This window comes from Megascapheus bottae, chromosome 2 (assembly GCF_031878675.1).
Source record: "Megascapheus bottae isolate mThoBot1 chromosome 2, mThoBot2.hap1, whole genome shotgun sequence".
Taxonomy (NCBI): domain Eukaryota; kingdom Metazoa; phylum Chordata; class Mammalia; order Rodentia; family Geomyidae; genus Megascapheus; species Megascapheus bottae.
Window position 1 is genome coordinate 2,031,507 of NC_143510.1, and position 26,132 is coordinate 2,057,638.

Genomic DNA, 26,132 nt, shown 5'->3' on the forward strand with positions numbered 1-26,132 from the left:
GGCGGGGGAGGGGCGGCGGGGGAGTGGCGGCGGGAGGCCGGCGCCGCAGCTGCCGCTCGTCAGTCTCGAGCCGCGGCGGCGTCTGGCGCCCGCGCGTCAGCTGAGCGGCGCTCGAGCCCGGCGAACGCGGGGCTGTGAGGGGAGCGCGCGGGGGCGGGGCTGTGAGGGGAGCGCGCGGGGGCGGGGCTGTGAGGGGAGCGCGCGGGGGCGGGGCTGTGAGGGGAGCGCGCGGGGGCGGGGCTAAAAGAGGAGCACGCCGGGGCGGGACCGTAAGGGGAGCGCGGAGGGGAGCGCGCGGGGGCGGGGCTGAGGAGAGAGCGCGGGGGAGGGGGAGCGCGCGGGGGCGGGGCTGAGGAGAGAGCGCGGGGGAGGGGGAGCGCGAGGTCCCGGATGGGCGCGCGCCCAGCGGGCTTTGGCGGCCGTGGAGACCAGCGGACGACCTTGGGGGGACCCCCGCACGCTCCCCCCTCTCCCGCAGCCCTGTGGGGACTCGGGTCTTCCGGAAGCAGATCATTGCATCCTTGGAGAAGGTGAGGGTCCCGTCTCGCAGCGGAGGGCTGGTAACCTCTCTTCCTTGTAACCGGTGACAGGTGCGGGTCCCACCGCCCTCACCCCTTTCCGAGGGGAAGGAGCTCCGGTCTCCCGGACCTTGTCCCCTTGCCCGGCAGGGACACTCCCGGGGTAAGGAGGTGGAAGACCTGAGCTCCGCGGTTTCCCCTGCCTCCCGGTTCTGCCGAGGATCACCAGCAGTTCCCACCCCGTGGGAGCCCAGTCGGTTGGCACAGCCCAGACATTCTACCCGAACTCGCCTGCTCCCTCCTCCTTCTGGACGTAGGGGCCTTGAGGACCCTCAATACCAGTGGTAGACCCAAGGAAGCCATTCAAGGGTGGACTGAGACGGCCTTGCCACGGATTGACTGTTTTTCCGTGAAGGTACTTTATGCCTAGGCACTGTCATTTAATGTAGCTTTCTTGTATCCTCACCTTAAGTTTTGAAATCTACGCCCCCCACTACTTGTGCCTGTAACCTAGCTACTGAGAAAGTCCATGAGTGAGCCTCAGATCTCCAATTAACCAGCAAAAAGCTGAACGTGTAAGAGAACCACCCTTGAGCGATAGGTAGGGCTAAGGGATAGAACCCAGGCTGTGTTCAGGTCCCAGTTTAAAAAAATTTTTTTTATGTAAAATGAGTGTTGCTCTTGACCATGTCTTTTAGCAGGCAACTTAGGTTTCTTTTTTTTGTTGTTGTTGTTTTTTTTTTTTTTTTTTTTTTTTTTTTGCCAGTCCTGTAGCTTAAATTCAGGGCCTGAGCACTGTCCTTGTGTTTTCTCAAGGCTGGTGTTCTACCGCTTGAACCGCAGTACCACTTCCTGCTTTCTCTATGTATGTAGTACACAGGAATCTAACACAGGAATGCTAGCCAAACAGTCTACCACTAGGCCACACTCCCATGTGATTAGGCAACTTCTTGCAGAGCACTTGTTCTCTTAAATTGTAGACTAATTCAACAAAGCATAGTAGAAAATAAATAGATTTTTTGGGGGGTGGGGTGGTGGAGATCAGTTGTTGGGCTTCAGCTCTGGGCCTGGGTACTGTCTCTGAGCTCTTCAGCTCAAGGCTACCACCCTACCCCTTGAGCCACAGCACTACTTCCGATTTTCTGGTGGTTAAGTGGAGATAAGAGTCTCGCAGACTTTAGTGCCAGGGTGACTTTGAACCGTGGTCCTCATATCTCAGCCTCCTGAGTAGCTAGGATTACAGGCCTGAGCCACCACGCCTAGCCCAACAAATTGATTATTGTGAAGAATAATAGCGTAAACAGTCTTCACACGAGAGTCATACCACTTTTTATTCATTTGAACAGTAACTGACTTATGAACTCATAAGCCTCATATTAATGTTTTAAGATGAAGTTTGGAAAAAGCCAGGTACTACCTATAATCCTAGCTCCTCATGAGGAAGCCAGCCCAGGCAGAAAATACCAGAGACCAAATTTTCCAAATAACCATCAAAAAGCCAGAAGTAGAATGGTGGCTCAGAATTGTAGAACACTTGCTTGGAAGAAACAAAAAAAGGCCAAGAGTGCAAGTGTCGGGGTCTTTCATTCCTGGTCCCTTTCAATCAGCAGGAGGGATAGGGAGAACACGCCCCAACCAGGAGGAGCCTTGAGAGAAGAGGGCCCACTGACCACCTGCACCCAGCCCTCCTTCCCCAGGGGACAGACACATCAGGGAGGGAGGTTCGTCAAGGCAGGAATCTCTACCACCCCCCCCCCAAAAAAAAAACCCTCTTGAGGAAGTCCCTCTAGCTAATATCCCCTCACTCTAGGTCTCAACAGAGAGTGATAAAGCAATAACATATTTGTAAGCAATGGTAATCAAGTCTTGCGCCCTGCCTCTTGCGCCTTGCTTTGTCTCTTGCCCCTTGCCTTTTGTGTGTTGTCTTGCCTCTCAGCAGAAAGTGATTATAATACCAACGATATAGCTCAAAGTTGGACATGGCATTACTCGGCTCCCAGCATGCAAGGCCCTGAGCTCAAGCCCCAATATTAATACAAAAAGAAGGGCTGGGAATGTGGCTTAGTGGTGATAGAGTGGTTGCCTAGCATGCATGAAGCCCTGGATTCGATTCCTCAATACCACTTACACAGAAAAAGGCAGAAGTGGTGCTGTGATTCAAGTGGTAGAGTGCTAGCCTTAAGCAAAAGAAGCACAGGGACATTGCCCAGGCCATGACCTCAAGGCCCAGGACTGGCAAAAGAAGGAGGAAGAGGATGAATAGAGAATTTACACAATTCACACATCTCTCATACCATTGCAGCCATGTTTTTTAAAACAATGACACAGAAGTAAATTAGATAAGTGAACCGAAAATGAGGGGAGAAATCAGTGTCCCTTTTCCCAGACAACGAAACCTTTGTAGACTTCATTTGCCACCACTACCCTGCCATCCACATATCCACACACAAGGGAGAGACAGACAGACAGACTGCAACATGGCATTCAGAACCCACAAAGTTCATTGGCCCACATATTGCTAGTGGTCAGAGTCACCACAAACACCACTGTTTCCTGAGCCCTATTCCTTACTCTTTTTATCCCCCATCCCCTTGGTCCTGGGGCTTGAACTCTGGACCTAGATGCTGTTCCTGAGTTTTTATGTTCAAGAATAGTGCTCTATCAGCCAGTCACGGTGGCTCACGCCTGTAATCCTAGATACTCAGGAGCCTGAGATCTGAGGATCAAGGTTCAAAACCAGTCCAGGCACAAAAGGACCTGAGACTCTTATCTTCAATTGTTGTGCCAAGATTGTTCCAAGTTCTGGGAATGACCCCCTCCCCCCTTGTTTAGGGCCCATGTACTTGAACCCCAGGTGGTAACAGCTTGGTACTCAGCGGTTAGACACCTGAGTTCTAATGACCAGTGGTTAATTGTGAGTCTCCTTTAAAAGCGGTGTAAAGTTCTTGCTCAGGGCCTTTCAGCGTTGCCAGCTGTTGGTACTCAGAGGCCGGACTGGAAAATAAACGAACCCCTGCTGTGGTCTCTGGTGGTCTTTTTGGGGTTCTAGAATTAACCTCTAGAAAACAGGAAGTGGGGCTTGGCTCAAGGGTAGGGTGGTAGCCTTGATATGAAGAGCTCAGGAACAGCACCCAGGCAGAGTTCAAACCCCATGATCCACACAAACAAAAGTAAAATACATGACTAGTGCTCTACCACTTGAGCCACACCTGCACTTCTGGCTTTTTGGATGCGTAATTAAATAAAGGTCTCATGGAATCTGATGTGCTGGCTGCCTTCAAACCTTGATCCTCAAGATCTCAGCCTCCTGAATAGCTAGGATTGATTATAAGTATGAGCCATTGCTACACATACACACACACACACACACACACACACACACACACACACACACAGCCCCTTGAATGATACTTCTTTCTTCCAGATTTTAGCTTTCTAGGAAAATCCTGTTGAAACAAAAGCTTACTAAGAAAATCAGTAACCATCCTTCCTTCATCATAGCTTCTGAAAAAAGGTTAATTGTGGCAATAGGAATTTGAGTGGGGGCTGGGAATATGGCCTAGTGGTAGAGTGCTTGCCTAGCATGCATGAAGCCCTGGTTTTGAGGTATGGTACTGAGGAGTACCATACAAATAGAAAAAGCCAGAGTGATACTGTGGCTCAAGTTGCAGGGTGCTTGAGCAAAAGAAGCTCAGGGACAGTGCTCAGGCCCTCAGTTAAAGCCCCAGGACTGGCACCAAAAAAAAAAACCAAAAGAATTTAAATGACCAGCTGAGTGCCAGTGGCTCACACCTGTAATCCTAGTTCAGGAGGCTGAGATCTGAGGCTTACAGTTCAAAGCCAGCTCAGGCAGGAAAGTAGGTAAGACTATTTTCTAGTTAACCACTAGAAAATCAGAGGTGGCACTGTGGCACCTCTGATTATTAACCTTGAGTGAAAAAGCTCAGGGACAGTGCCCCAGCCCTGCATTCAAGCCCCATGACTGACCCCCCCCCCACAAAAAAAAAAGCTGGGGTTGGGAGGGCACAGAATATAAATCTCATCCAGGTTTTTTTTTTTTTTTTTTGCCAGTCCTGGGCTTGAGCTCAGGGCCTGAGCACTATCCTTGGACTTTCTCAAGGCTAGAGCTCTACCACTTGAGCCTCAGCACCACTTCCAGCTTTTTTTTTCTATATGTGGTACCGAGGAATCGAACCCGGGTCTTCATGCATGCTAGGCAAGCACTTTAACCACTAGGCCAAACTCCCGGCCCCCTCATCCAGGTTTTTTCTAGTTATTAGCTATATATTATCTGGCTATATCCCTTCCTTCCTTCGTTCCTTCCTTCCTTCGTTCCTTCCTTCCTTCATTCCTTCCTTCCTTCCTTCCTTCCTTCCTATGGAATATGAGATGAAGTTCTACATTACCTAAGTTTAGCCTGTGCTGACATCCTTCTGCCTTAGTGTCTGAAAAGTAGATATAATACCGGCATATACTGCCACAGTCAACTTTGAAAACACACCTGTTTGTCCTTTTGTTGTTGTTGTTGTTGCTTGTGGGGCTTGGAATCTGGGTAGGCTCTTCAGCTCAAGGTTACTGCCCTATCCCTTGAGCCACAGTGCCACTTCTGGTTTTCTAGTGGTTAAGTGGAAATAAGAATTTCATGGTCTTTAGTGCCTAGGCTGGCTTTGAACTGCAATCCTCAGCTCTCAGCCTCCTGAGTAGGCAGGATTGCAGGTGTGAGCCTGAAAACACCTATTTTATATCACAAAGTCTCGCTCAGCTAATTCTCTTCCATTCAGAACCCATGGACCTTTCTTTCTTTTTTTCTTCCTTCCTTTCTCTCTCTCCTTTTTTTGCCAGTCCTGGGGTTTGAACTCAGAGCATGAACACTGTCCTTGGGTTTCCTCAAGGCTAGCACTATACCACTTGAGCTATAGCACCACTTCCAGCTTTTTCTGTGTATGTGGTACCGAGGAATTGAACCCAGGTCTTTGTGCATGCTAGGCAAGCACTCTACCACTAGGCCAAACTCCTGGCCCCCAAGTCCTTTTTTATAATATTATTTTTTTTTGTTTTTCTGTGTATGTGGTACCAAGGAATCAAACCCAGGGCATGCTAGACAAGTACTCTACCAATAGGCCAAACTCTTAGCTTATAGACATTTCTGTTATCCCCATACAGTCTAGTATTTTGTTATTTCAGATCTATTAATTATGTTAGTCTGTACAGGCTGTGACAAAAAAGAATGGCTTATCAACAAAATTTTATTTCTCATTGTCTAACGGCTAGGAATTCTAAGATCTAGGCACAGGTTGGTTCTGCCTGTGAGATCCGTTTCCTCTTCATAGACGTAAACCTTTCACTTTGCCTTCTCATGAAGAAAGACTACTGCTCTAAGATCTCTTGTTTTTCTTTCCCTCTGTCACCTTTGTTCCTTTTTTTTTTTCTAGTCCTGGGGCTTGAACTCAGGGCCTAGGCACTGTTCTTGAGCTTTCTCGAGGCTAGAACTCTACCACTTCTGGCTTTGGTGTATGTGGTTCCAAGGAATGGAACCCAGGATTTCATGCATGCTAGGTGAACACTCTACCACTAGGCCACATTCCAGGCCCTTTTTCTTTTTTCCAGTCACAGGGTTTGGAACTCTGGTCCTGGGCACTGTCCCTGAGCTTTTGTACTCAAGGCCAACACTCTACCTCTTAAGGTACTATTTCACTTCTGGGTTTTTTAGTAGAAATAGAGTCTTGTAGAATTTCTTTCCCTTGGATGGCTTCGAACCATGATCCTCAGATCCCAGTCTCCTGAGTAGCTAGGATTACAAGTGTAAGCCACTGGCTCTTGCCTCTAGTTCTAGTTTTTTGGTGGTTAATTGGAGATAACAGTCTCATAGAATTTCTTGCCTGGGCTAGCTTTGAACTGCAGCCCTTAGATCTCCCCCTCCTAGGTAGCTAGGATTACAGGTATGAGACACCACTGAGTGCCAAGCTGAGACAATTCTCTTAAATTTAGCAATTTAGCCCCAATCGCATCATTGGATTTGTTCTGAAGTCTAATTTTTCAGGGTCACCAGGTGCCATTCCAGTTGGAAGCCAGCCTAGGCAGACAACTCTGAGAGACTCTTATCTCCAATTAGCCAGCAAAAATGCAGAAGTGGAGTTGTGGCTCAAGTGGTAGAGCAAGCACTAGCCTTGAGTTGATAAAGCCAAGCAAGTAGCTGATAATCTTAGTTACTCAGGTGGCTGAGGTCTGAGGATCACCGTTAAAAGCCAACTGGGCAAGAAAGTCCATGAGACTTTTATCTCCAATCAACCAACAACAACAAAAACAGGAAGTAGAGCTGTGACTCAAATGGTAGCGTGGTATCTTTGAGCACAAAAACCCAGGGACAGCATCCAGGCTCTGAGTTCAAGTCCTATGACTGACAACAAAACAAAACAAGAAAGTGTGTGAAGCCTTGAGTTCAAGCCCTAGTACTGTCATGCACACACACACACACTCACACACACATTTCTTTTCCTCTATTTCCTTTCACTTCAGACTCTAATAATAATTAGAGGTAAAGAGAAAGCTATTGGAAGAAGAGCCAAGTTAATTGTACTATCCTGACTGATGGTTTTATTTCTAGCTTAACTATTGTGTTTGTTAGGTGGAAGAAGAGGGAGAATATAAAAGTTATTATTAGTCCAAAAATCTTCAAACAAGTAAAAATTAGAGTCAAGTGAGTATCTATTTAAAGTAACAGAATGCAAGTCAAGATAAGGGGGTTAATTCTGAATTCACATCTCATGTTTTTAAGAACAGGAGAAAGCATTATTAGCTACAAGGAGTCAGGAGTGTGAATCAGCCGCTGCATCGCCTCTGTGCTTCCATTCCTTCAAAGTTTGCAGAGGATAAAATGACCTCCTCTCCCTGTTTAGTACTATAATCCTTAATTTATAAAGACTTACAATTAATTTCCACCGTTGTTGGAGATATTAGGATCACGGTTTGAAGCCAGCCTGGCCAGGAATGTCAGTGAGACTTTTTTTTTTTTTGCCAGTCCTGGGCTTGAGCTCAGGGCCTGAGCACTGTCCTTGGACTTTCTCAAGGCTAGAGCTCTACCACTTGAGCCTCAGCACCACTTCTGGCTTTTTTCTATGTATGTGGTACCGAGGAACCGAACCCGGGTCTTCATGCATGCTAGACAAGCACTTTAACCACTAGGCCAAACTCCCGGCCCCATCGGTGAGACTTTTATGTCTACTAAATTACCAACCAAGCCACCTGTGGAGCTGTTGCTCAAGTGGTAGAGCCCAAGCTTTGAGCAAAAGAGCTCAGTGAACACCCCCAGGCCCTGAGGGCAAGCTCTAAGACTGGCACCAAAAAATAAAATAACTACATAAAAGTAGTTTAAATTTGTGCTAGAGGGCCAGGAGTGTGGCCTAGTGGTAGAGTGCTTGCCTAGCATGCATGAAGCCCTGGGTTGAATTCCTTGGTACCACATTCACAGAAAGAGCTGGAAGTGGTGCTGTGGCTCAAGTGGTAGAGTGCTAGCCTTGAGAACGGGCAAAGACAGTGTTCAGGTACAGAGATCAAGCTCCAGGACCGGCAAAATAATTTGTGGGGCCAGGAGTTTGGCCGAGTGGTAGAGTGCTTGCCTAGCATGCACGAAGGCCCAAGTTTGATTCCTCGGTATCACATATACAGAAAAAACCAGAAATGGTGCTGTGGCTCAAGTGGTAGAGCTCTAGTCTTGAGCAAGTCCAAGGACAGCGCTCAGGCCCTGAGCTCAAGCCTGGGACTGGTAAAAATAATAAAAGTAAATAAATAAATTTGTGCTAGAAACTGCATTAGGGGCTTGTGTCAGAAAACTGAGATCTGAGGATAACAGTTTGAAGCCATCCTGGGTAGAACAGTTCTCAAGACTCTTATCTCCATTTAACCCTAAAGACTGTGAGACTCTTTTTTTTTTTTTTTTCAGCCCTGGGCTTGGGCTCAGAGCCTGAGCACTGTCCTTGGACTTTCTCAAGGCTAGCACTCTAGCACTTGAGCCTCAGCACCACTTCCACCTTTTGCTATGCATGTGATACCGAGGAATCAAACCCGGGTCTTCGTGCATGCTAGGCTAGCACTCCACCACTAGGCCAAACTCCCAGCCCGACTGTGAGACTCTTATGTCCAATTAATCACTAGAAAATGGGAAGTGGGGTTGTGGCTCAGGGGTAGGGTGGTAGCCTTGAGCTGAAGAGCTCAGGGACAGTGCCCAGGCTCAGAGTTCAAGCCCCATTACACACACACACACACACACACACACACACAAGCTGGATCGGTAGTATAGCCTAGTGGTAGAATGCTTATCTTGCATGTACAAAGCCCTGGGTTCAGATATAAAGAAAAAGCTGAAAATGGCACTGTGGCTCACGTGGCAGAGTGCTCATCTTGAGAAATAATTGTGTCCAAGGACAGTGCCCAGGTCCCCAGGTCATGAGTTCAAGCTTGACTGACAAAAAAAAAAAAAAAAACACACACAAAAAGCCAAGGCCAGGGGCTGGGAGTTTGGCCTAGTGGTAGAGTGCTTGCCTAGCATGCACGAATACCTGGGTTCGATTCCTCGGTACCACATACATAGAAAAAAAAGCCGGAAGTGGTGCTGAGGCTCAGGTGGTAGAGTGCTAGCCTTGAGAAAATCCAAGGACAGTGCTCAGGCCCTGAGCCCAAGCCCAGGACTGGCAAAAAAAAAAAAAAAAGCCAAGGCCAGGAGTTTGGCCTAGTGGTAGAGTGCTTGCCTACCATGCATGAAGACCCAGGTTCAATTCCTCAGTACCACACTCATAGAAAAAAGTTAGAAGTGGTACTGTGGCTCAAGTGGTAGGGTTCTAGCCTTGAGAAAGCCCAAGGACTAAGCTCTTTTGCTCAAGGCTAGCTACTTGAGTTCCACATCCGGTTTGCTCCTGGTTAAGTGGAGATAAAGAGTCTCACAGACTTTCCTGGCTGGTCTAGCTTTGAACTGCAATCTTCAGATATCAGCCTTAGAAAGACAGATGTAAGCCTCCAGGACCTGGCTCTATCTTTGTTCTTAATAGGGGCTGAGTGCATTTACTCCGGAAGTGGCAGGGGATGGGAGTAAGGTTTGGAGAGGAAATTCACTTCAGGAAAGAAGAAAAGGGCTTGAGGGAGTGGAAGGGCAAGTGAGAAATGCAGAAGCATTTGACCCAGTTCCCAGTCAAGCCATTAGGCAGCTGTTCTTCATTCTCTACTTGGATTTTCAGCATTTTCACAAATCCTCAGAATTTGTTCAACCCATCAGCTTGTACTTGACAGCTCTATTCCCTTGGTATTTGGAAGGGGAGGGAAATCAAAGCCTGATTTGCTCAGAACCTGCCAAGAACATTTTCTAAACATGTCAGCCACTGGTGGTCACACTTGTAACCTTAGTTATTCTGAGGCTGAGATCTGAGAATCAAAAATGTAGAGCCTGTCCAGGGAGGAAAGTCTAGAGGCTTATCTCCAGCTAACTCATTAACCACCAAAACGCCAGAAGAGGAGCTGTGCATCAAGAGGTAGAGTACTAACCTTGAGTAACAAAGCTAAGGGACATTACCCAGACCTAAGTTCACATAATACACACACACACACACACACACACACACACACACACACACACACACACACACACACACACACACACACACACACACACACAGGCAAAGTAAGCAGCCCAAGAAAATACTGTGACTTTCATGGAAAGAAGAGCCACAGCTATTTGGAGAGAAGAGTCAGACTTTTCTGGGCTGGCTTTGAACCTTGATCCTTTCATCTCAGTTTCCTGAGTAGCTAGGATTACAGGCATAAGCCACCAACTCCCTCCCCACTCAGCTGCATCATACTCTTTTTAAGAGCAACAGCATAGATCATTATAAAACCTGACAAGACTGAAATTTATCCAAGCCCTAAAAGCCTGGAACTGATTAAGAAATTCTCCCATCTCCCCACCCTTCCCTGTGGCTTCTATGAGCCTCTCCCAGACCCTCTGGTTTGCTTAGGACAGGGAGAGGTACTGGCCCTCCATTTTTTTTTTCTTTCTCTGGTCCCCACTGAACAAATAAGACAAAACTCTTTTATTTTATTTATTTTTGCCAGTAGTGGGGCTTGCTTGAATTCAGGGCGGGAACACAATCCATGGACTTTCTCAAGACCAGAGCTCTACCACTTGAGCCACAGCACCACTTCTGGCTTTTTCTATGTATGTGGTACCAAGGAATTGAACCCAGGTCTTTGTGCATGCGAGGCAAACATTCTTACCTTTAGGCCAAACTCCCAGCCCCAGTACAAAACTCTTTATACAATCTTCCTCCCCAGGCCCTCACTTGAAATCTGGGACCTTTTACCCATCCACCACTCTGTCATCTGCTTTGCTGTAGTCTGGTCGTCCAGCCCTGTTTACTCCTGTCTATACAGAACATGCTTACAAGCCTTTAGTTCACTCCATTTTTCTTTTCTTTCTTGGCCTGAGACTGGGACTTAACTTGGTACTTGCATCCACTTGCACTCAATGGCTAGCACTCAAACCAACTGAGCCACACCTCCAACTCCCAAGGCACCCGATTTTGTTGCCAAAGTTCTCCTCCCTACCAGAAATGCTCTCCCTCTGTGTGTGTGTGTGTGTGTGTGTGTGTGTGTGTGTGTGTGTGTGTGTGTGCGTGTGCGTGTGTGCGCGCATACTAGATCTTACACTCAAGGCCTTGTGCTCTTTTTTAGCTTTTTGTTCCAGGCTGGTGTTCTACCACTTGAGCCACATCTCCACTTCTAGCTTTTTGCTGTTTCATTGGAGATAAGAGTCTCATGAATTTTTCTGCCTTACCTGATTTTGAACTGTGATCCTCAAAAGTCAGTCTCCTGAGTAGCTACAATTACAGGCGTGGTTCACTTCTGTGCCTAGAAGAGATCTCTTGTCTGAGACAGTCTCACCCTGAAGTTGAGGCTGGCTTCAAATTCACCATCCTCCTATTTCAGCTTCACAAATGTTGGGATCACAGACCTACACCTAACTCGGTTACAGGTTTTTTTTAATTTTAAAAAATGATTTTTATTATTTTGTTTCTGTGGCACTGAGAATTGCACCCAATGCCTCATGTATGTTAGACAAGCACTCTACCACGAAAGCCACATTCCCAATCTCAACATTTTTAAAATTTTAACTTGACAATAAATGGAAGAAAAGCTCATGTTGCAATCCTAGCTACTTGGAAGATTAAGAATAGGAGGATCAAGATTCAGATTAACCTAGGCAGAAAAGTTCTCAAGACACTTTTATTTTATTTGCCAGTCCTGGGCTTGAGCTCAGGGCCTGAGCACTATCGTTTGACTTTCACAAGGCTAGGGCTCTACCACTTGAGCCTCAGCACCACTTCCGGCTTTTTCTATGTATGTGGTACCGAGGAGTCAAACCCGGGTCTTCATGCATGCTAGGCAAGCACTCTACCACTAGGCCAAACTCCCAGCTCCAACACTTTTTTTTTATATCAGTTGTAGAGCTTGGACTCAGTGCCTGAGTGATATCCTGAAGTAATTTAGCTCAAGGCTAGTACTCAACCACCAGAGCCACAGCTCCAGTTCCACCTTTTTGCCATGGTAATTGGAGAAAAGACTTTCACAGACTTTCTTACCTGGGCTGGCTTCCAACTGGGATCCTCAAGATCTCAGCCTCCTGAGCAGCTAGGATTACAGGTGTGAGCAACCAATTCCTGCCTTCCAGAACTACTTTTTAGGTGAGAAAACTGAGGCCAAGCTGGGCCCAGTGGCTCATGCCTGTAATCTTAGCTACTTAGGAGACTGAGATTTGACGGTCTGTGCGGTCGCAGTTCAAAGCCAGCTGGGGCACTAAAGTCCGTGAGACTCTTATCTCCAATTAGCCACTAGAAAACCAGAAGCAGTGCTGTGGCTCAAGGGATAGGGCATTATTAGCCTTGTGCGGAAAAGCTCAGAGGTAATACCCAGGCCTAGAGTTCAAGTCCCACAATCAACCAAAAACCTAAGGCCTAGAGTTTAAGCACCATATTTATATTTACCTACATAATAAATGACAGACTGGAATCTAGGCACAGAAAGTATCTGCTGGGATCTGTTTGTACCTGGAACATACAATGTCCACCTGCCTAGCACATCCATTTGAAAGAACTTCCATGTCTCATCAATTCTCTTTGCTATTGAGGGCCCACACCTCCCTCTTTTGGCTACTATGAGCAACTGCAGCTTCTTTATTAATGATAGCTTTTCTTGGTCCAGTGCTGACCTCAGGCCAAGATAAAAATCTTTAAGATATCCAATCCTGGTTACAATTAAAATTAAAGGTATTTTATCCAGGTGCTGATGGATTTTATCTACAATACTAGCTACTCAGGATGTTGAGAGTTTGAAGCCAGCCTAGGCAGACAAATCTGAAAGACTGTCTCCAATTAACCATCAAAAAGCCAAAAGTAGGGACTGGGAGTTTGGCCTAGCGGCAGCGTGCTTACCTAGCATGCATGAAGACCCAGGTTCAGTCCCTCAGTTCCACATACATAGAAAAAAGCAGGAAGTGGTGCTGAGGCTCAAGTGGTAGAGCTCTAGCCTTGAGAAAGCCCAAGGACAGTGCTCAGGCCCTGAGTTCAAGCCCAGGACTGGCCAAAAAAAAAAAAAAAGCAAAAAGTAGGGAGTGGGAGTTTGGCCTAGTGGTAGAGTGCTTGCCTAGCATGCCAAAGCCCTTGGTTTGATTCCTCAGTATCACACACACAGAAAAATTCGGAAGTGGTGCTGTGGCTTATGTGGTAGAGTGCTAACCTTGCACAAAAGATACTCAGGGGCAGTGCCCAGGTCCTGAATTCAAGCCCCAGGACTAAAAAAAAAGTAAAAAGTTTTTCCAAGGTCAAGATATAATGCATTTAGGTAAAACTTAACACCCAATACCCTGTCTATAACAATGAGATTGTCTTAAGGATATTGTTCTGCTCTTAGTAACTTTTACAAGTAACTTAATTGAAGAAAAAAGTATTTTTTATAGCCCTACTTCTGCCTTTTTTGAGGAACTGAACCCAGTGCTTCTGCACGCTAGGCAAGCACTGTACCGCTAGGCCACACTCCAGCCCTGAAACAGTCTTAACTGAGTCAGAAATCATTCATATGAAAGCATAAGTCTTTTTTTCACATCATCCACACTGGTATTTTATTATAACTCAAAAAAAAACCAGAATGGGCAAGAGTAAATAATCACAAGCAATGCATCACTAGTGATTAATTCAATATAAAGGAAAAACTAAAGTCATTTCATCCAAACTTTAAAGACTCTTGTCTTTATTTACCCACCAAAGAACCAGAATTGGAGCTGTGGTTCAAGTGGTAGAGCATTAACCTTGAGCAAAAATGCTTCAGAATGGTGCCTGGCTCCGAGTTCAGGCTGCCAAGACTTGTACCAGCACACAAAGAAAATGTATACCCAAGTGTGTGTCCTTCCATTTTCTCTGAATGTTTCAGGAACTAACAAGGGGATAAAAGGTATTAAGACAAGCCGGACATGGTGGCTTACACCGGTAATCCTAGCAACTCAGGAGGCTGAGATCTGAGGATTGACTTTCACAGCCAGTCTGGGCAGTAAAGATCACTAAAGATCAAGAGACTCTTTTTTTTTTTTTTTTTTTTTTTTGCCAGTCCTGGGCTTGAGCTCAGGTCCTGAGCACTGTCCTTGCACTTTCTCAAGGCTAGAGCTCTACCACTTGAGCCTCAGCACCACTTCCGGCTTTTTTCTATGTATGTGGTACCAAGGAATCGAACCCGGGTCTTTGTGCATGCTAGGCAAGCACTTTAACCACTAGGCCAAACTCCCAGCCCGAGATCAAGAAACTCTTATCTCCAACTAATCACTAGAAAAGGGGAAGGGGCTATGGTTGAATGGGGCAGAGTGGTAGCCTTGAGCTGAAGAGCTCAGGGACAGTGTCCAGGCCAAGAGTTCAACCCCCATGACCCACCAGAAAAAAAAAAGTGTTAAGAGAGATTTGACTTCTGTGCAAATTTTATAATAAACATGGAATTACATCTTCCAATCAAAAATTGAACTTTATGTAGTATGTCATTGCTATAATGCATGGACCACACACATACAGCAGGAGAGTTTAGAGGAGTAGTGGAGAAATAGATGCTTTCCTTGTTCTTGGCTGATTAAAAGTCATTGAACATTTGTTCTGTTTGCTACACTGAGGCGTGCTTCCAGATGAAAGATTTTCCTCAATTGTTACAGTAATGAGATTTCTCTCTCCTGTGTGTTTTGTAAGTACAGAGCCATGAATTCTTAGTAAGGGACAGTCCACAGTTGTTCCATTCAAACAATTTCTCTCCTGTGTTTTTTCTGCTGCAAATTGAGGTATGACTTCTTGAAAAACTTCATGGGTACTGGTGGCTCATGCCTGTAATCCTAGTTACTCAGGAGGCTGAGATCTGAGGATCGTGATTCATAGCCAGCCCTGGCACAAATGTCCAAGAGACTCTTATATCAATTAACTATCAGAAATTAACTGCTCTTACATCCAATTAACTAGCCGACAAAGTAAAAAAAAACAAAAACACAAAACTTTCCGCATTTGTTTCGTTCATAGGATTTCTCTCATGGAACCCTGAGCTGTGCCTTCTGAGTGAAAGACTGCACATTTGCTACATTATAAGCCTTCGCTCTGTGTGGGTACCCTGATGCAAACCAAGTTTTTTCCTAGGAAAAAGACCACATATTTTATTTCAGTCTTAAGGTTTCTCATCGGCGAGAATTCTTTTATGGTTAGGTGTCATATCTATGTGAAGGACACTGCACACTTGTTACATAAAATCAAGTTAAAATTTTCCTTAAAAGAAAACGATACTGAGGCTGGGAGTTTGGCCTAGTGGTAGAGTGCTTACCTAGCATGCACAAAGACCAGGGTTTGATTCCTTAGTACCACATAAGAGTGGGAAATGGTGCTGCAGTTTAGGTGGTAGAGGGCTAGCCTTAAGGGCAGTGCTCAGGCCCTGAGTTCAAGCCCCAACACCAAGGAAACCAGGTTGCTGTAGTTCTCCAGCATTATAGCTCTATACAGAGTGCTCTGAGCAATGTTTCGGTCCTGCCACTCCTCACAGCTGAAGTCCACGGCCACATCACCAAATGACACTACCTCCAGAGACTCATTCTTTCCTGCTGTTGACAATGAACAGAAGATTCTGGAAGCATGGCTGTCAGGCAGCAGGGACCAGGACTGCCCCTCTCCCTAAGGAACACAGCCCAGTGTGGGGCAGGAAGCCCAGGGCCATCAGTTCCACAGCCACCTGCAAGGGCTGCTTCTCTTCCTGCTGGGTGGGGAGCTGTGAGCCCCTCCATACCCAGCTCCCAATTCCAGGCCCATCCCGGCTCAGGGTCCAGCGGCAGCGCCAGCTTTGTGCTCACCAGCGCTGCAGGTGCAGGTCCATCTTCTGAAAGTATAAGTCTTTTTAATGTGTGTGGCTTTTGTGCTCAAGGCTGCTCTATCACATGAGCCAAATGTCCACTTCCAGGTTTTTGCCGTTTAGTTGGACTTTCCTGCCCCGGCTGGCTTTCTCAGATCTCAGCCTCCTGAGTAGCTGGGATTACAGGCTGCCCCTATTTTCTTTCAGTACCCGATCCAGAGCCATCTGCTTTCCTGTTGAATCTTCCCCCTAGTTTTCCCAATGAAAACTCAGATTTGGTCAGAAACTTCTCTGTTATCTAGATATTGCTACACTCAAATCCAACTTTACTCACTGAATTCTTTGGGCCGGCAAGCTTTTACACCAGCTTGTTGGGTCCTACAGGCCTGAACTGGATGCTTTCTCCTGCGCCCCGGTGGTTACCTTGCAAAATAGCAGGAACCTGGAATTGCTTTCTGCCTGGCTTGTCTCTTTCCTCTACCACTTGAGCCACATCTCCACTTCCATATTTTTGCTGGTTAGAGATAAAAGACCTAGACTTTTCTGCCCGGGCTGGTTTCGAGCCCCGATCCTCAAGTCTCAGCTTCCTGAGAAGCAAGGTTTATAGGCATGCACATTGTTTACTATGCTTTAAATTAAGAGTATTTTTTTTCTAGATAATGAGTACATATTAGGGGTCAGTGTCACCCCTTTTAAGGATTTTTTTTCTTTGTGTTGGCACTGGGGCTTGAACTCAGGGCCTTGCACTCTCACTTAGCATTTTTGTTTTTTTTTGCTCAAAGTTGAAAATCTACCACTGGAGAGTCACCTCCACTTTTTGTTTGTCTGGTCTGGTCTCAAACTTGGACCCTTAGCGCTCAGCCTCCAGAATAGCTAGGATTACAGGCCTGAGCCCACCGGCCCTGGCCCTGGCAGTTCAGAATAAAATAATAATAATAATAATAATATACATACTATATGTATGATACATCTTATACATATTTAATACTATATACATATTATATTATTATTATTTTGTCAGATGTGGGCTTGAACTCTGGGCCTGGAAGCTGTCCCTGAGCTTTTCAGCTCAAGGCTACCGCTCGAACTCTGAGCCACAGCGTCACTTCGGGCTATCTGTGGTTAACTGGGGATAAGAGTCTCACGGACTTTAGCTCCCGGGCTGGCTTTGAACCTCCATCCCCAGATTTTAGCCTCCTGAGTAGCTGACAGGCGTGAGCCACCGGGCTGGCAGACTCAGAAAATTCTAAGGTCGCAGCTGCCACGCCAGTGTCCTCAGGAGCTCGCTTCGTGTCGCCGCCCCCACAGCAGGTGGAGGGTCACAGCCGGTCACACACGCCCAGGGAGCCAGATGGGGCCCTCCGACTTCACCTCCCCTAGCACTCCCCGCAGCTAGCACACCCACTGGGCTTGGCGTCCCGCCCCCGGAAGTACCGGAGAAGCCAACGGGAAAGCCGGAAGGCGGGGCTTCCAGAGATCGGCGATTTGGGGTCCCCACTGCGCATGGGCAAAGAAGCAAGAGGGCCACCCCCGCCAGGTAAGCACAACGGGAGGCCCGCACATCCCCTTTAAGATCGACTCCTGTCCTCCGGCAAAAAAAAACAAAAAAAAAACAAACTATCGTGTCGCTGCCCAAGCTTTAGTATTTTGCGACACTTGTTGGCTTGTCAGACTGACTAGATGACACCCCCCCACCCCCACCCCGGACTCTGCAGACCTAAGCTGGATCCCCAACATCCGCTCGAAGTCCGCCCCAGGTTCACAGGCTGGGGACTCCACCCGCATTCTGCCCTGCCCTGTATTATGCTATTTGAGAATGAAGGGTCGATGTTTAAATGTAGAAGTTTCTTTGGGAATGTCAGGATTGCCCTGAGGAATTCCTTTTGCCACAGCCATGTTGCAAACAACTTGTATTGTCACCCACGTAGTGTCTGCCCACAAATGCAGGCATTTGAAGTTTTTGTTTTGCTTTGGAGACATTGTTTTTCTCGATTAGCCCAGACTGGCTTCAAACACATAACTCCTGCCTTAGCCTTCCAAATTCTGGGGTTACAGGTGTGCCCCACCATTCCCCAATGGCACTTTTGTGTGTGTGCTGTTACTGGAGCTTGAACTTGCACGCTGGGCTTTGTACTGGGCTTTTTCTCTCAAGTCTGGAGATGTACCACTTGAGCCACAGCTCTAGTTCTGACTTTTTAGTACATAATTGGAGATAGGAGTATCACAGACTTGGCTGGAAATGTGGCTTCGTGGCAGATTGCTTGCCTAGCATACATGAAGCTCAGGATTCGATTCCTCAGTACCATATACACAGAAAAAACCAGAAGGGGCACTGTGGCTCAAGTGGTGGAGTCCAATTCTTGAGCAAAAGAAGCTCAGGGACAGTGCCCAGGCCCTGAGTTCAAACCCCAGGACTGGGCTGGGCCAGGTGTGGGGGGGAGCCTCACAGATTTTCCTACCTGGGGTGACTTTGAATTGTGATTCTACTGTCTCATCCTTCTGAGTAGCTAGGATTACAGGTGTAAGCCACTGGTTCTTCTATTTTGCTTTTAGATATCTCAAGCCTTCATTTTACAAGCAAGGTGGGACGTGTCCAGCTTGTTTCCATGCAAGGAGCACCCCACACTTCCAGCTGGGATTTGGAAGAGGTCAAATGGCATTGAGCTGGGGCTGGAAAGCTCCCAGGAGCCAGTGGTATCTCTGGAAGGCCTGGAGAAGTGTTGGCTTCTCCCTGCTTCCGGGGGATTGCTGTCGTTGGAGAGGAGCCGGAAATTCTGTGGACCCACAGGTGAAAATGTTTGTGGAAGAGAACACGGAAATCACCAGCACTGGTAGCCTCACCCCTGAAATCAAGCTACGACTTCTGACCCCCAGATGCAAGTTCTGGTGGGAAAAAGCTGACTTGTGGCCCTACAGCGATCCATATTGGGCAATCTACTGGCCGGGAGGCCAAGCTCTGTCTAGGTACAGCCCTACAGCATGGGGGCCTGGGACCTCAGCTCTTCTTTTCTCCTCTCAGCCCCTCCGATGCCTCATTCTCCATCTGCCATATAGCATCAAAACCCCCAAGACACTGAGGCTCGCTGAGCCCCCCATTTGGTGTAGGGGAGGGTTTGTCTTGTGGGAAGAGAAAAGCTATTTTCTCTGAAAAACAGTCTCCTATAACCAAGCATGGTAGTACATGCCTGTAATCCTGGCATGTGGGAAGTGGAAAAAATAGCATGAGGTTGAAGGTAGCCTGAGCTATGCAGTGAGACCTTAGAAAATCAAAACGAATAATAAGACAAGCAACCAGAAAGCTTTGTCCATACTTGGCTTTTGTACTTGCAGGAAAGAAGAGATCTGAAGCCTCCAGAGGGTGGATGTTTAGTTGAAGTAGAAAAGACAGTGGGGCCGAAATGTGGCTCAGTACTAGAGTGTTTGCCTAGCTTGCATGAAGCCCTGGGTTTGATTCCTCAGTACCACATACACAGAAAAAGCCAGAGCTGGTGCTGTGGCTCAAGTGGTAGAGTACTAACCTTGAGCTGAAGAGCTCAGGGAGAGTGTCCAGGCCCAGAGGTCAAGACTCACAACTGACCAAAAAAAAAAAAATAGACTCCCTCCCCCCGTCCCTCCCAAAAGCCCATGCAAACTGAGTCAGTGTGTGTTTCGATGTACATGAATACCAGGGCTTTATGCTTTCTTGGCTTTTTCATTCTCTTCTGGTGAATTGGAAGGGTTTTTCGTTTTGTTTTGTTTTTGGTCTGCCACTTGAGGCACAGCACCACTTCCGTGGATTTTTTTAAAAACAGTTTATTGGAGATTAGAATCTCAGATTTTCCTGCCCGGGCTGGCTTTTGAACTACAGTCCTCAGATCTCAGCCTCCTGAGTAGCTAGCATTATAGTCTTGAGCCATCAGTGCCTAGATCTGGCTTGTTTTGTTTTGAATAGTTCTTCTTGAACTTTTCCCACATCCCTGAGATGTTTTTTATTCTGTCTTCTGTTTGAATCTAGGTATCTCTTGGATAATCCTGAGGTTGCGAGAGGAAAGTCGGTGTTAGACCTCGGGAGTGGCTGTGGCGCCACAGCTATGGCTGCAAAGATGAGCGGTGCCTCAAGAATTGTGGCCAATGACATAGACCCCCGTAAGGATCTCAAATTGCAAAAGATTGAAAGCTTACTTGGGGCCAGGAGCGTGGCCTAGTGGTAGAGTGCTTGCCTAACATGCATAGTCCTGGGTACTATTCCTCAGTACCACATACACAGAAAGAGCCCGAAGTGGTGCTGTGGCTCAAGTGGTAGAGCTCTAGCATTGAGAACGCACAAGGGCAGTGGTCAGGCCCTGAGTTCAAGTTTCAGGACTGGCCCCCTCCCTAAAAAATTTTTTTGGAAAGCTAATCTTGTTTTTCCTCCCAGGAAAAATATGTACAGACAGTCAGCAACAGGGTCTCATTATATAGTTCAGGGTGGCTTTGAAGTTGCTATGTAGCCCAGATTAGCATAAAGCTGTGTGTGTGTGTGTGTGTGTGTGTGTGTGTGTGTGTGTGTGTGTGTGTGTATCATGGGGCCACAGCTTTCAGCAATTTTTTTTTTTTTTGCCAGTCCTGGGCTTAGGCTCAGGGCCGGAGGATTTTTCTCAAGGCTAGAGCTCTACCACTTGAGCCTCAGCACCACTTCTGGCTTTTTTTAAGTATGTGGTACCAAAGAATCAAACCTGGGCCTTCATGCATGCTAGGCAAGCACTCTACCACTAGGCTAAACTCCCGGCCCTCAGCAATTTTTTTGGTCAGTCCTGGGGCTTGAACTCTGGGCCTGTGTGTTATCCCTGAGCTCTTCAGCTCAAGGCTACTGCCCTACCCCTTAAGCCACAGTACCACTTCTGATTTTCTGGTGATTAATTGGAGATAAGAGTCTCACGGACTTTAGTGCCCAGGCTGGCTTTGGATCTTGGACCTTGATCCTCAGATCTCAGTGCCTGGCTCATTTGCCTTTTATGCTGAAAGCAGGAGCTCTACAACTTGAACCACACCTCTAATTCAACCTTTTTTTTTTTTTTTTTTTTTTTGCCAGTCCTGGGCTTGAGCTCAGGGCCTGAGCACTGTCCTTGGTCTTTCTCAAGGCTAGAGCTCTACCACTTGAGCCTCAGCACCACTTCCGGCTTTTTTCTATGTATGTGGTACCAAGGAATTGAACCCGGGTCTTCATGCATTCTAGGCAAGTACGCTGCCACTAGGCCAAACTCCCAGCCCTAATTCAACATTTTGATGGTTAATTGGAAACAAGAGTCTCAGAATTTGTCTGTCTAGACTGGCTTGGAACTGTGATCCTCAGATATGTCTCTTGAGTAGCTAGAATTACAAAGAATTACAGCTCTGAGCCACTGACACTCAGCATTTATTTTATTATCTTTAAGTAATTATACAAGGAGTTGTCATTTAACAAAGCAGTTTATGAATACATTGTGTCCTGTTCAGTGCCACTCCTTTCAACATTCCTGGAGCTTGAACTCAGGGCCTGAGCACTAACCTTGGGCTTTTTCAAGGCTAGATCTCTACCATTTGAGCCACAGCACCACTTCCAGCTTTTGTCTATGTATGTGGTACCAATGAATCCAACTTGTGTCTTCATGCATGCTAGGCGACCATTACCACTAGGCCGAACTCTGGGCCTAGAATTTTTTTTTTCTTATGCCAGTACTAGAAGTTGCTTGGCTTTTATGCTGAAAGCTAGAGCTCTATAACTTGAGTCACACCGCCATTTCTGGCCTTTTGCTGATTAATTGGAGATTAAAATAGTCTGGGGTTTGAAAGTAGCACTGTGACTCAAGGGGTAGGACAGCAGCCTTGAGCTGAAGAGTTCAGGGACAATACATAGGCCCAGAGTTCAAGTCCCACGACTGACAAAAAATAAAAATAAAAAAGAGTCAGATTTGTCTACCTAGGCTGGCTTGAGTCTTCAATCCTCACACCTGAGCTTCATGAGTAGCTAGGATTACAGGTATGAACCATCAATACTCAGCATATACCGGAATGCAATTTAGTATTCTTTGTTTATTCATTTGTTTTTGTCAGTCATGGGGCTTGAACTCAGTGCTTGGGTGCTGTCTCTGAGCATTTGTGTATCTGAGCTTTGTGCTCTTACCACTTTGAGCTCCACTTCCGGTTTTCTGGAAGTTAACTGGAGATAAGAGTCTCTGGGACATTTTTGCTTTGTCTGGCTTCAAACCACAATCCTCAGATCTCAGCCTCCTGAGTAGCTAGGATTTTTAGGTATGAGACACAGTCTGGCTTTATCATTAAAACACAAACAAACCAACAAACAATCCCAACTTTCACCACATGCTGGTATTCTAGCCACTCAGGGGGCTGAGATCAGAGGATCGCAGCTCAAAGCCCAGGCAGAAAAGTCCTTGAGACTCTCATCTTCAATTAATCAGCAAAAATCTACACTTGGACCTGAGCCTCAAGTGCTAGCCTTGAATAAATAAGCTCAGGGACAGTGTCTAGGCACTTGAGTTCAAGGCCCAGGACCAGCACCAAAAGAAAAGGGGTAGGGAGGACAGGGGTTAATTTTTAAAATTAATATGGTTTTAGAATAGCCTATTGGTATATATGCTAACCCATTTAATGCATCGTGTTTTTTTTTAAGTGGCAGGAATGGCTGTTGCACTTAACTGTGAATTGAATGGATTGAATCCTTTGCCTATCTTAACTGAAGACATTTTGAATATGAAACAGGAGAAATGGGACCTGGTTGTCCTTGGAGATATGTTCTATGATGATGATCTTGCTGACAGGCTCCAGCAGTGGCTGAAGAGCTGCTCTGAGTCGTACGGAACCCGAGTCCTGATCGGGGACCCTGGGCGTCCCCAGTTCACAGGACACCTCATCCAGCGACAACTGTGTAAATTAGCGGAGTTCTCCCTGCCAGAGCCCACTCGCCAGGAGAACAATGGACTGACAACAAGTGCAGTGTGGGAATTTTGGCCTTGAACTGTTTTAGTGCTTTTAAGCCTCAATACATCTGGTGCAGAAGATGGTAATTCTAGCAACTTGAGAGGCAGAGATTAAGGGATCGGGACTCAAGGCCAGCCTGGTTTTAGGCCAGGCTAGGCATAAAAGTTCTCAAAGCCAGGCACTAGCAGCTCACAACTGCAATTGTAGCTGAGCTCAGCATGAGAATCCTGGCTTGAAGCCAACTGTTAAGGCAGAGAAGTCTGCAAGACTTTCCAGTTCATCATCAGAAGTGGAAATGGCCAGGCGTCAGTGGCTCACACCTATAACCCTAGCTACTCAGGAGGCTGAGATCTGAGAATCAAGATTCAAAGCCAGGCAGGAGTCTGTGAGACTCTCATCTCCAATTAACCAATAGAAAACTAGAAGTATCTCTGTGGCTCAATGGGTAGGGCAGGAGCCTTGAGATGAAGAGCTCAGGAACAATGTCCAGGCCCAAAGTCCAAGCCCCAGGACCTCCACCCTACCAAGAAAAAAAAGTGAACTGTGTCTCAAGTGGTAGGGAGCTAGCTTGGAGCTAAAAAGCTCAGACAACCCAATTCCCAAGACTGGTGTATGTGTATGTACACACACACACACACACACACACACACACACTGCAAAATTCCATCTCAATCAATGGCTGTCGTCCTAAATTATAGGAAGCATACATGAGAAGATCACAGGCTATGAGCTGGAGCCTCAATCAAAAGACTTAATTCTCCATCTGCTCCATCTGCTTGCTTGCTGAAGGCTGGGCGTTGTCACTTGAGCCAGTTCCACTTCCAGCTTTTTGGTGCTTCACTGGAGATAGAAATCTCATGGGTTTTCCTTCCCGGGCTTGTCTCAGAATCTAGATCTTCAGATCTCAGCTTCTTTAGCAGCTAAGATTACAGTTGTGTGCCACTGGCCTTTATCTCAAATCTCCTTTCTACTTTAAATAAATTGAACGTCATAAGCAGTATGAGAATGTTAATACTATACCCTCCTCTCACTTTTTTTTTTTTTTTTTTGAGTCGTGGGGCTTGTACTCTGGGCTTGGGCACTGTCCCTGAGCTCTTCAGCTCAAGGCGAGCACTCTACCACTTGTGCTACAATGTCACTTCCAGTTTTCGTGAGCTACCAGTGCCCTCTCGCAAGTTTATTTTTTTTGCCAGTCTTGGGGCTTGAACTCAGGGTCTGAGCACTGTCCTTGAGCTTTTTCTAGGGTAGCGCTCTACCACTTGAGTCACAGCACCACTACCGGCCTTTTCTGTGTATGTGGTACCAAGGAATCAAACCCAGGGCTTTGTGCATGCTAGGAAAGCACCCTACCACTAGGCCACACTCAAGTTCTTTATGTCCCTTATATAGCTTAACCAGAAGTTATAACTACATCACTGCTTGGGGCTGGGAGTTTGGCCTAGTGGTAGAGTGCTTGCCTAGCATGTACTAAGTCCCAGGTTCCATTCCTGGGTACCACATATATAGAAAAAAAAGCTGGAAGTGGTACTGAGGCTTAAGTGGTAGAGCTCTAGTCTTGAGAAAGTCCAAGGACAATGCTTAGGCCCTGAGTTCAAGCCCAGGACTGGCAAAAAAAAAAAAAAACATTATTGCTGTTACTGTTACTTTGAACAATCTATTGTCTGTTAGATTAGCTAAGAATAATAAAGATTTTAACTTCAGCTTCTGACACTCTTCTGTTCTTGAGGCAGGTTCTCATGATGCAGTCTGGGCTAAGTTCAAATTCTTGATCACCCAAATGACCTTTAACTGCAATCCTCCTGTTTTGGCCTCCCCAGATGTATCACTCTACCCCTTCTTTAAGGAGCTATATGTTTCTGGCATATCTGTATATGTACTACTTTCAAAAAGACCTATTTTTTTTAACATTTCTCAATTTTTCTTTGTGAGAGAAAGTGTGGAAGATAATTCCATTTGATACAAGGTTCTAGGTTAGTTGTTTTGGTTTTATCAGTTGTAGGGCTTGAACTCAGGGCCTGGGTGCTATACCTGAGCTTCTTCACTCAAGGCTAGTGCTGGACCACAATGAGCCACTTTTTTGGTGGTTAACTGCAGTTAAGAATATCATAGACTTGGCCGGGAGTTTGGCCTAGTGGTTAAAGTGCTTGCCTAGCATGCATGAAGACCCAGGTTCGATTCCTTGGTACCACAATCATAGAAAAAAGCCGGAAGTGGTGCTGAGGCTCAAGTGGTAGAGCTCTAGCCTTGAGAAAGTCCAAGGACAGTGCTCAGGCCCTGAGCTCAAGCCCAGGACTGGCAAAAAAAAAAAAAAAAAAAAAGAATATCATAGACTTTCCTGCCTAGGCTGGCTTTGAACCCCAATCCTCAGATCCCAGTCTCCTGATTACAAGTGTGAGCCACCAACCACTGGCACAAATTGATATTTCAACACTTCGTGAAGGTAAGAGCCTGAAATAATTATGCTTTTAGAAAGACCTTTACTTAAAAGAGTTCTACGGTTCATTTGCACCAGTAAATATCTCAAAACTGCTCAAATACCTACAGAAGAGGAGATTCCAAAAGAAAACAGATCATTGGAAACTTTTTTACTTAAGAAACAAAACAGTTTCTTCCCCTGCCTGAGTTTATATCAGCATTAGCATTTTATAAACAAAACCTTATCAAACAGACAGACTCACAGTCATAGTAACATGTTTAGGAATCTGGCTAGCTTCAAAGCACAAACTATATACATGGATTTAGTCTATTTTTCTGAGAGTTACAACTTAAATAAGACAATAGTCATAAGGTAGTGTTAAATTAAGTGAGTAGCAGATATTTTCTAACCCTAACTGAGGAAAAAAGCTGAGTCTAGCTTCCATAACCTCAGTACACAGTCCACGATACTTGCTTTAGTTTGTTTGGGCCTACTAACTGGTCCAAGACTTCTCGTGAGTGATCTATAAAAGAAAAGAATAATAATTTTCATTCATAATAATCAAAGGAAAATACTAATCAGATATAAGCTGGAGGATTGATTATTTTATATCAGGGTTATTTACCACCATATATATGTGTATCTATATATATTTCACCAAATATAAAGCATAGTATACCACCGAATAATTCATAAATTAATGATAGTTCTTTTTCTTTTTTTTTTTTTTGTCAGTTATAGGGCTTGAACTCTGGATCTGGGGGATGTTGCTAAACTCTTCAGCTCTATCACTTTGAGCCACAGCTCCACCTCTTGTTTTCTGGTGGTTAATTGAAGAGGAGTAAACTTTTGTTTTTTTGTTTTTG

General features: G+C 46.0%; 2 protein-coding genes across 9 annotated transcripts in view; one reads left to right on the forward strand and one right to left on the reverse strand.

Moving 5' to 3' along the window:
- Window positions 1-404: 404 nt before the first annotated feature.
- Etfbkmt (electron transfer flavoprotein subunit beta lysine methyltransferase) lies at window positions 405-23,599 on the forward strand. The gene is made up of 5 exons (XM_090319328.1): window positions 405-530; window positions 17,223-17,451; window positions 18,468-18,878; window positions 19,909-20,039; window positions 22,543-23,599. The coding sequence occupies exons 3-5, from the start codon at window positions 18,568-18,570 to the stop codon at window positions 22,884-22,886; spliced, it is 786 nt and encodes a 261-aa protein (XP_090175454.1). The 5' UTR covers window positions 405-530; window positions 17,223-17,451; window positions 18,468-18,567; the 3' UTR covers window positions 22,887-23,599.
- A 1,821-nt stretch (window positions 23,600-25,420) lies between these two features.
- The window catches only part of Amn1 (antagonist of mitotic exit network 1 homolog), a 40,286-nt gene continuing 39,574 nt past the window's right edge, over window positions 25,421-26,132 (reverse strand). For all 8 annotated transcript variants that reach the window (XM_090319365.1, XM_090319374.1, XM_090319393.1 and 5 more), the window contains one exon: window positions 25,421-25,789. In XM_090319365.1, the coding sequence (XP_090175491.1) occupies window positions 25,716-25,789 (74 nt within the window). In that variant the 3' untranslated portion in view covers window positions 25,421-25,715. The remainder of the gene's footprint in view (window positions 25,790-26,132) is intronic.

Coding starts and splice junctions, on each gene's coding strand:
- Etfbkmt (XM_090319328.1), top strand. CDS start 18,568: ATGGCATTGAGCTGGGGCTGGAAAGCTCCCAGGAGCCAGTGGTATCTC. Junction 18,879..19,908: donor GGAGGCCAAGCTCTGTCTAG/GTACAGCCCTAC, acceptor GTTTGAATCTAG/GTATCTCTTGGATAATCCTG. Junction 20,040..22,542: donor GGCCAATGACATAGACCCCC/GTAAGGATCTCA, acceptor TTTTTTTTTAAG/TGGCAGGAATGGCTGTTGCA.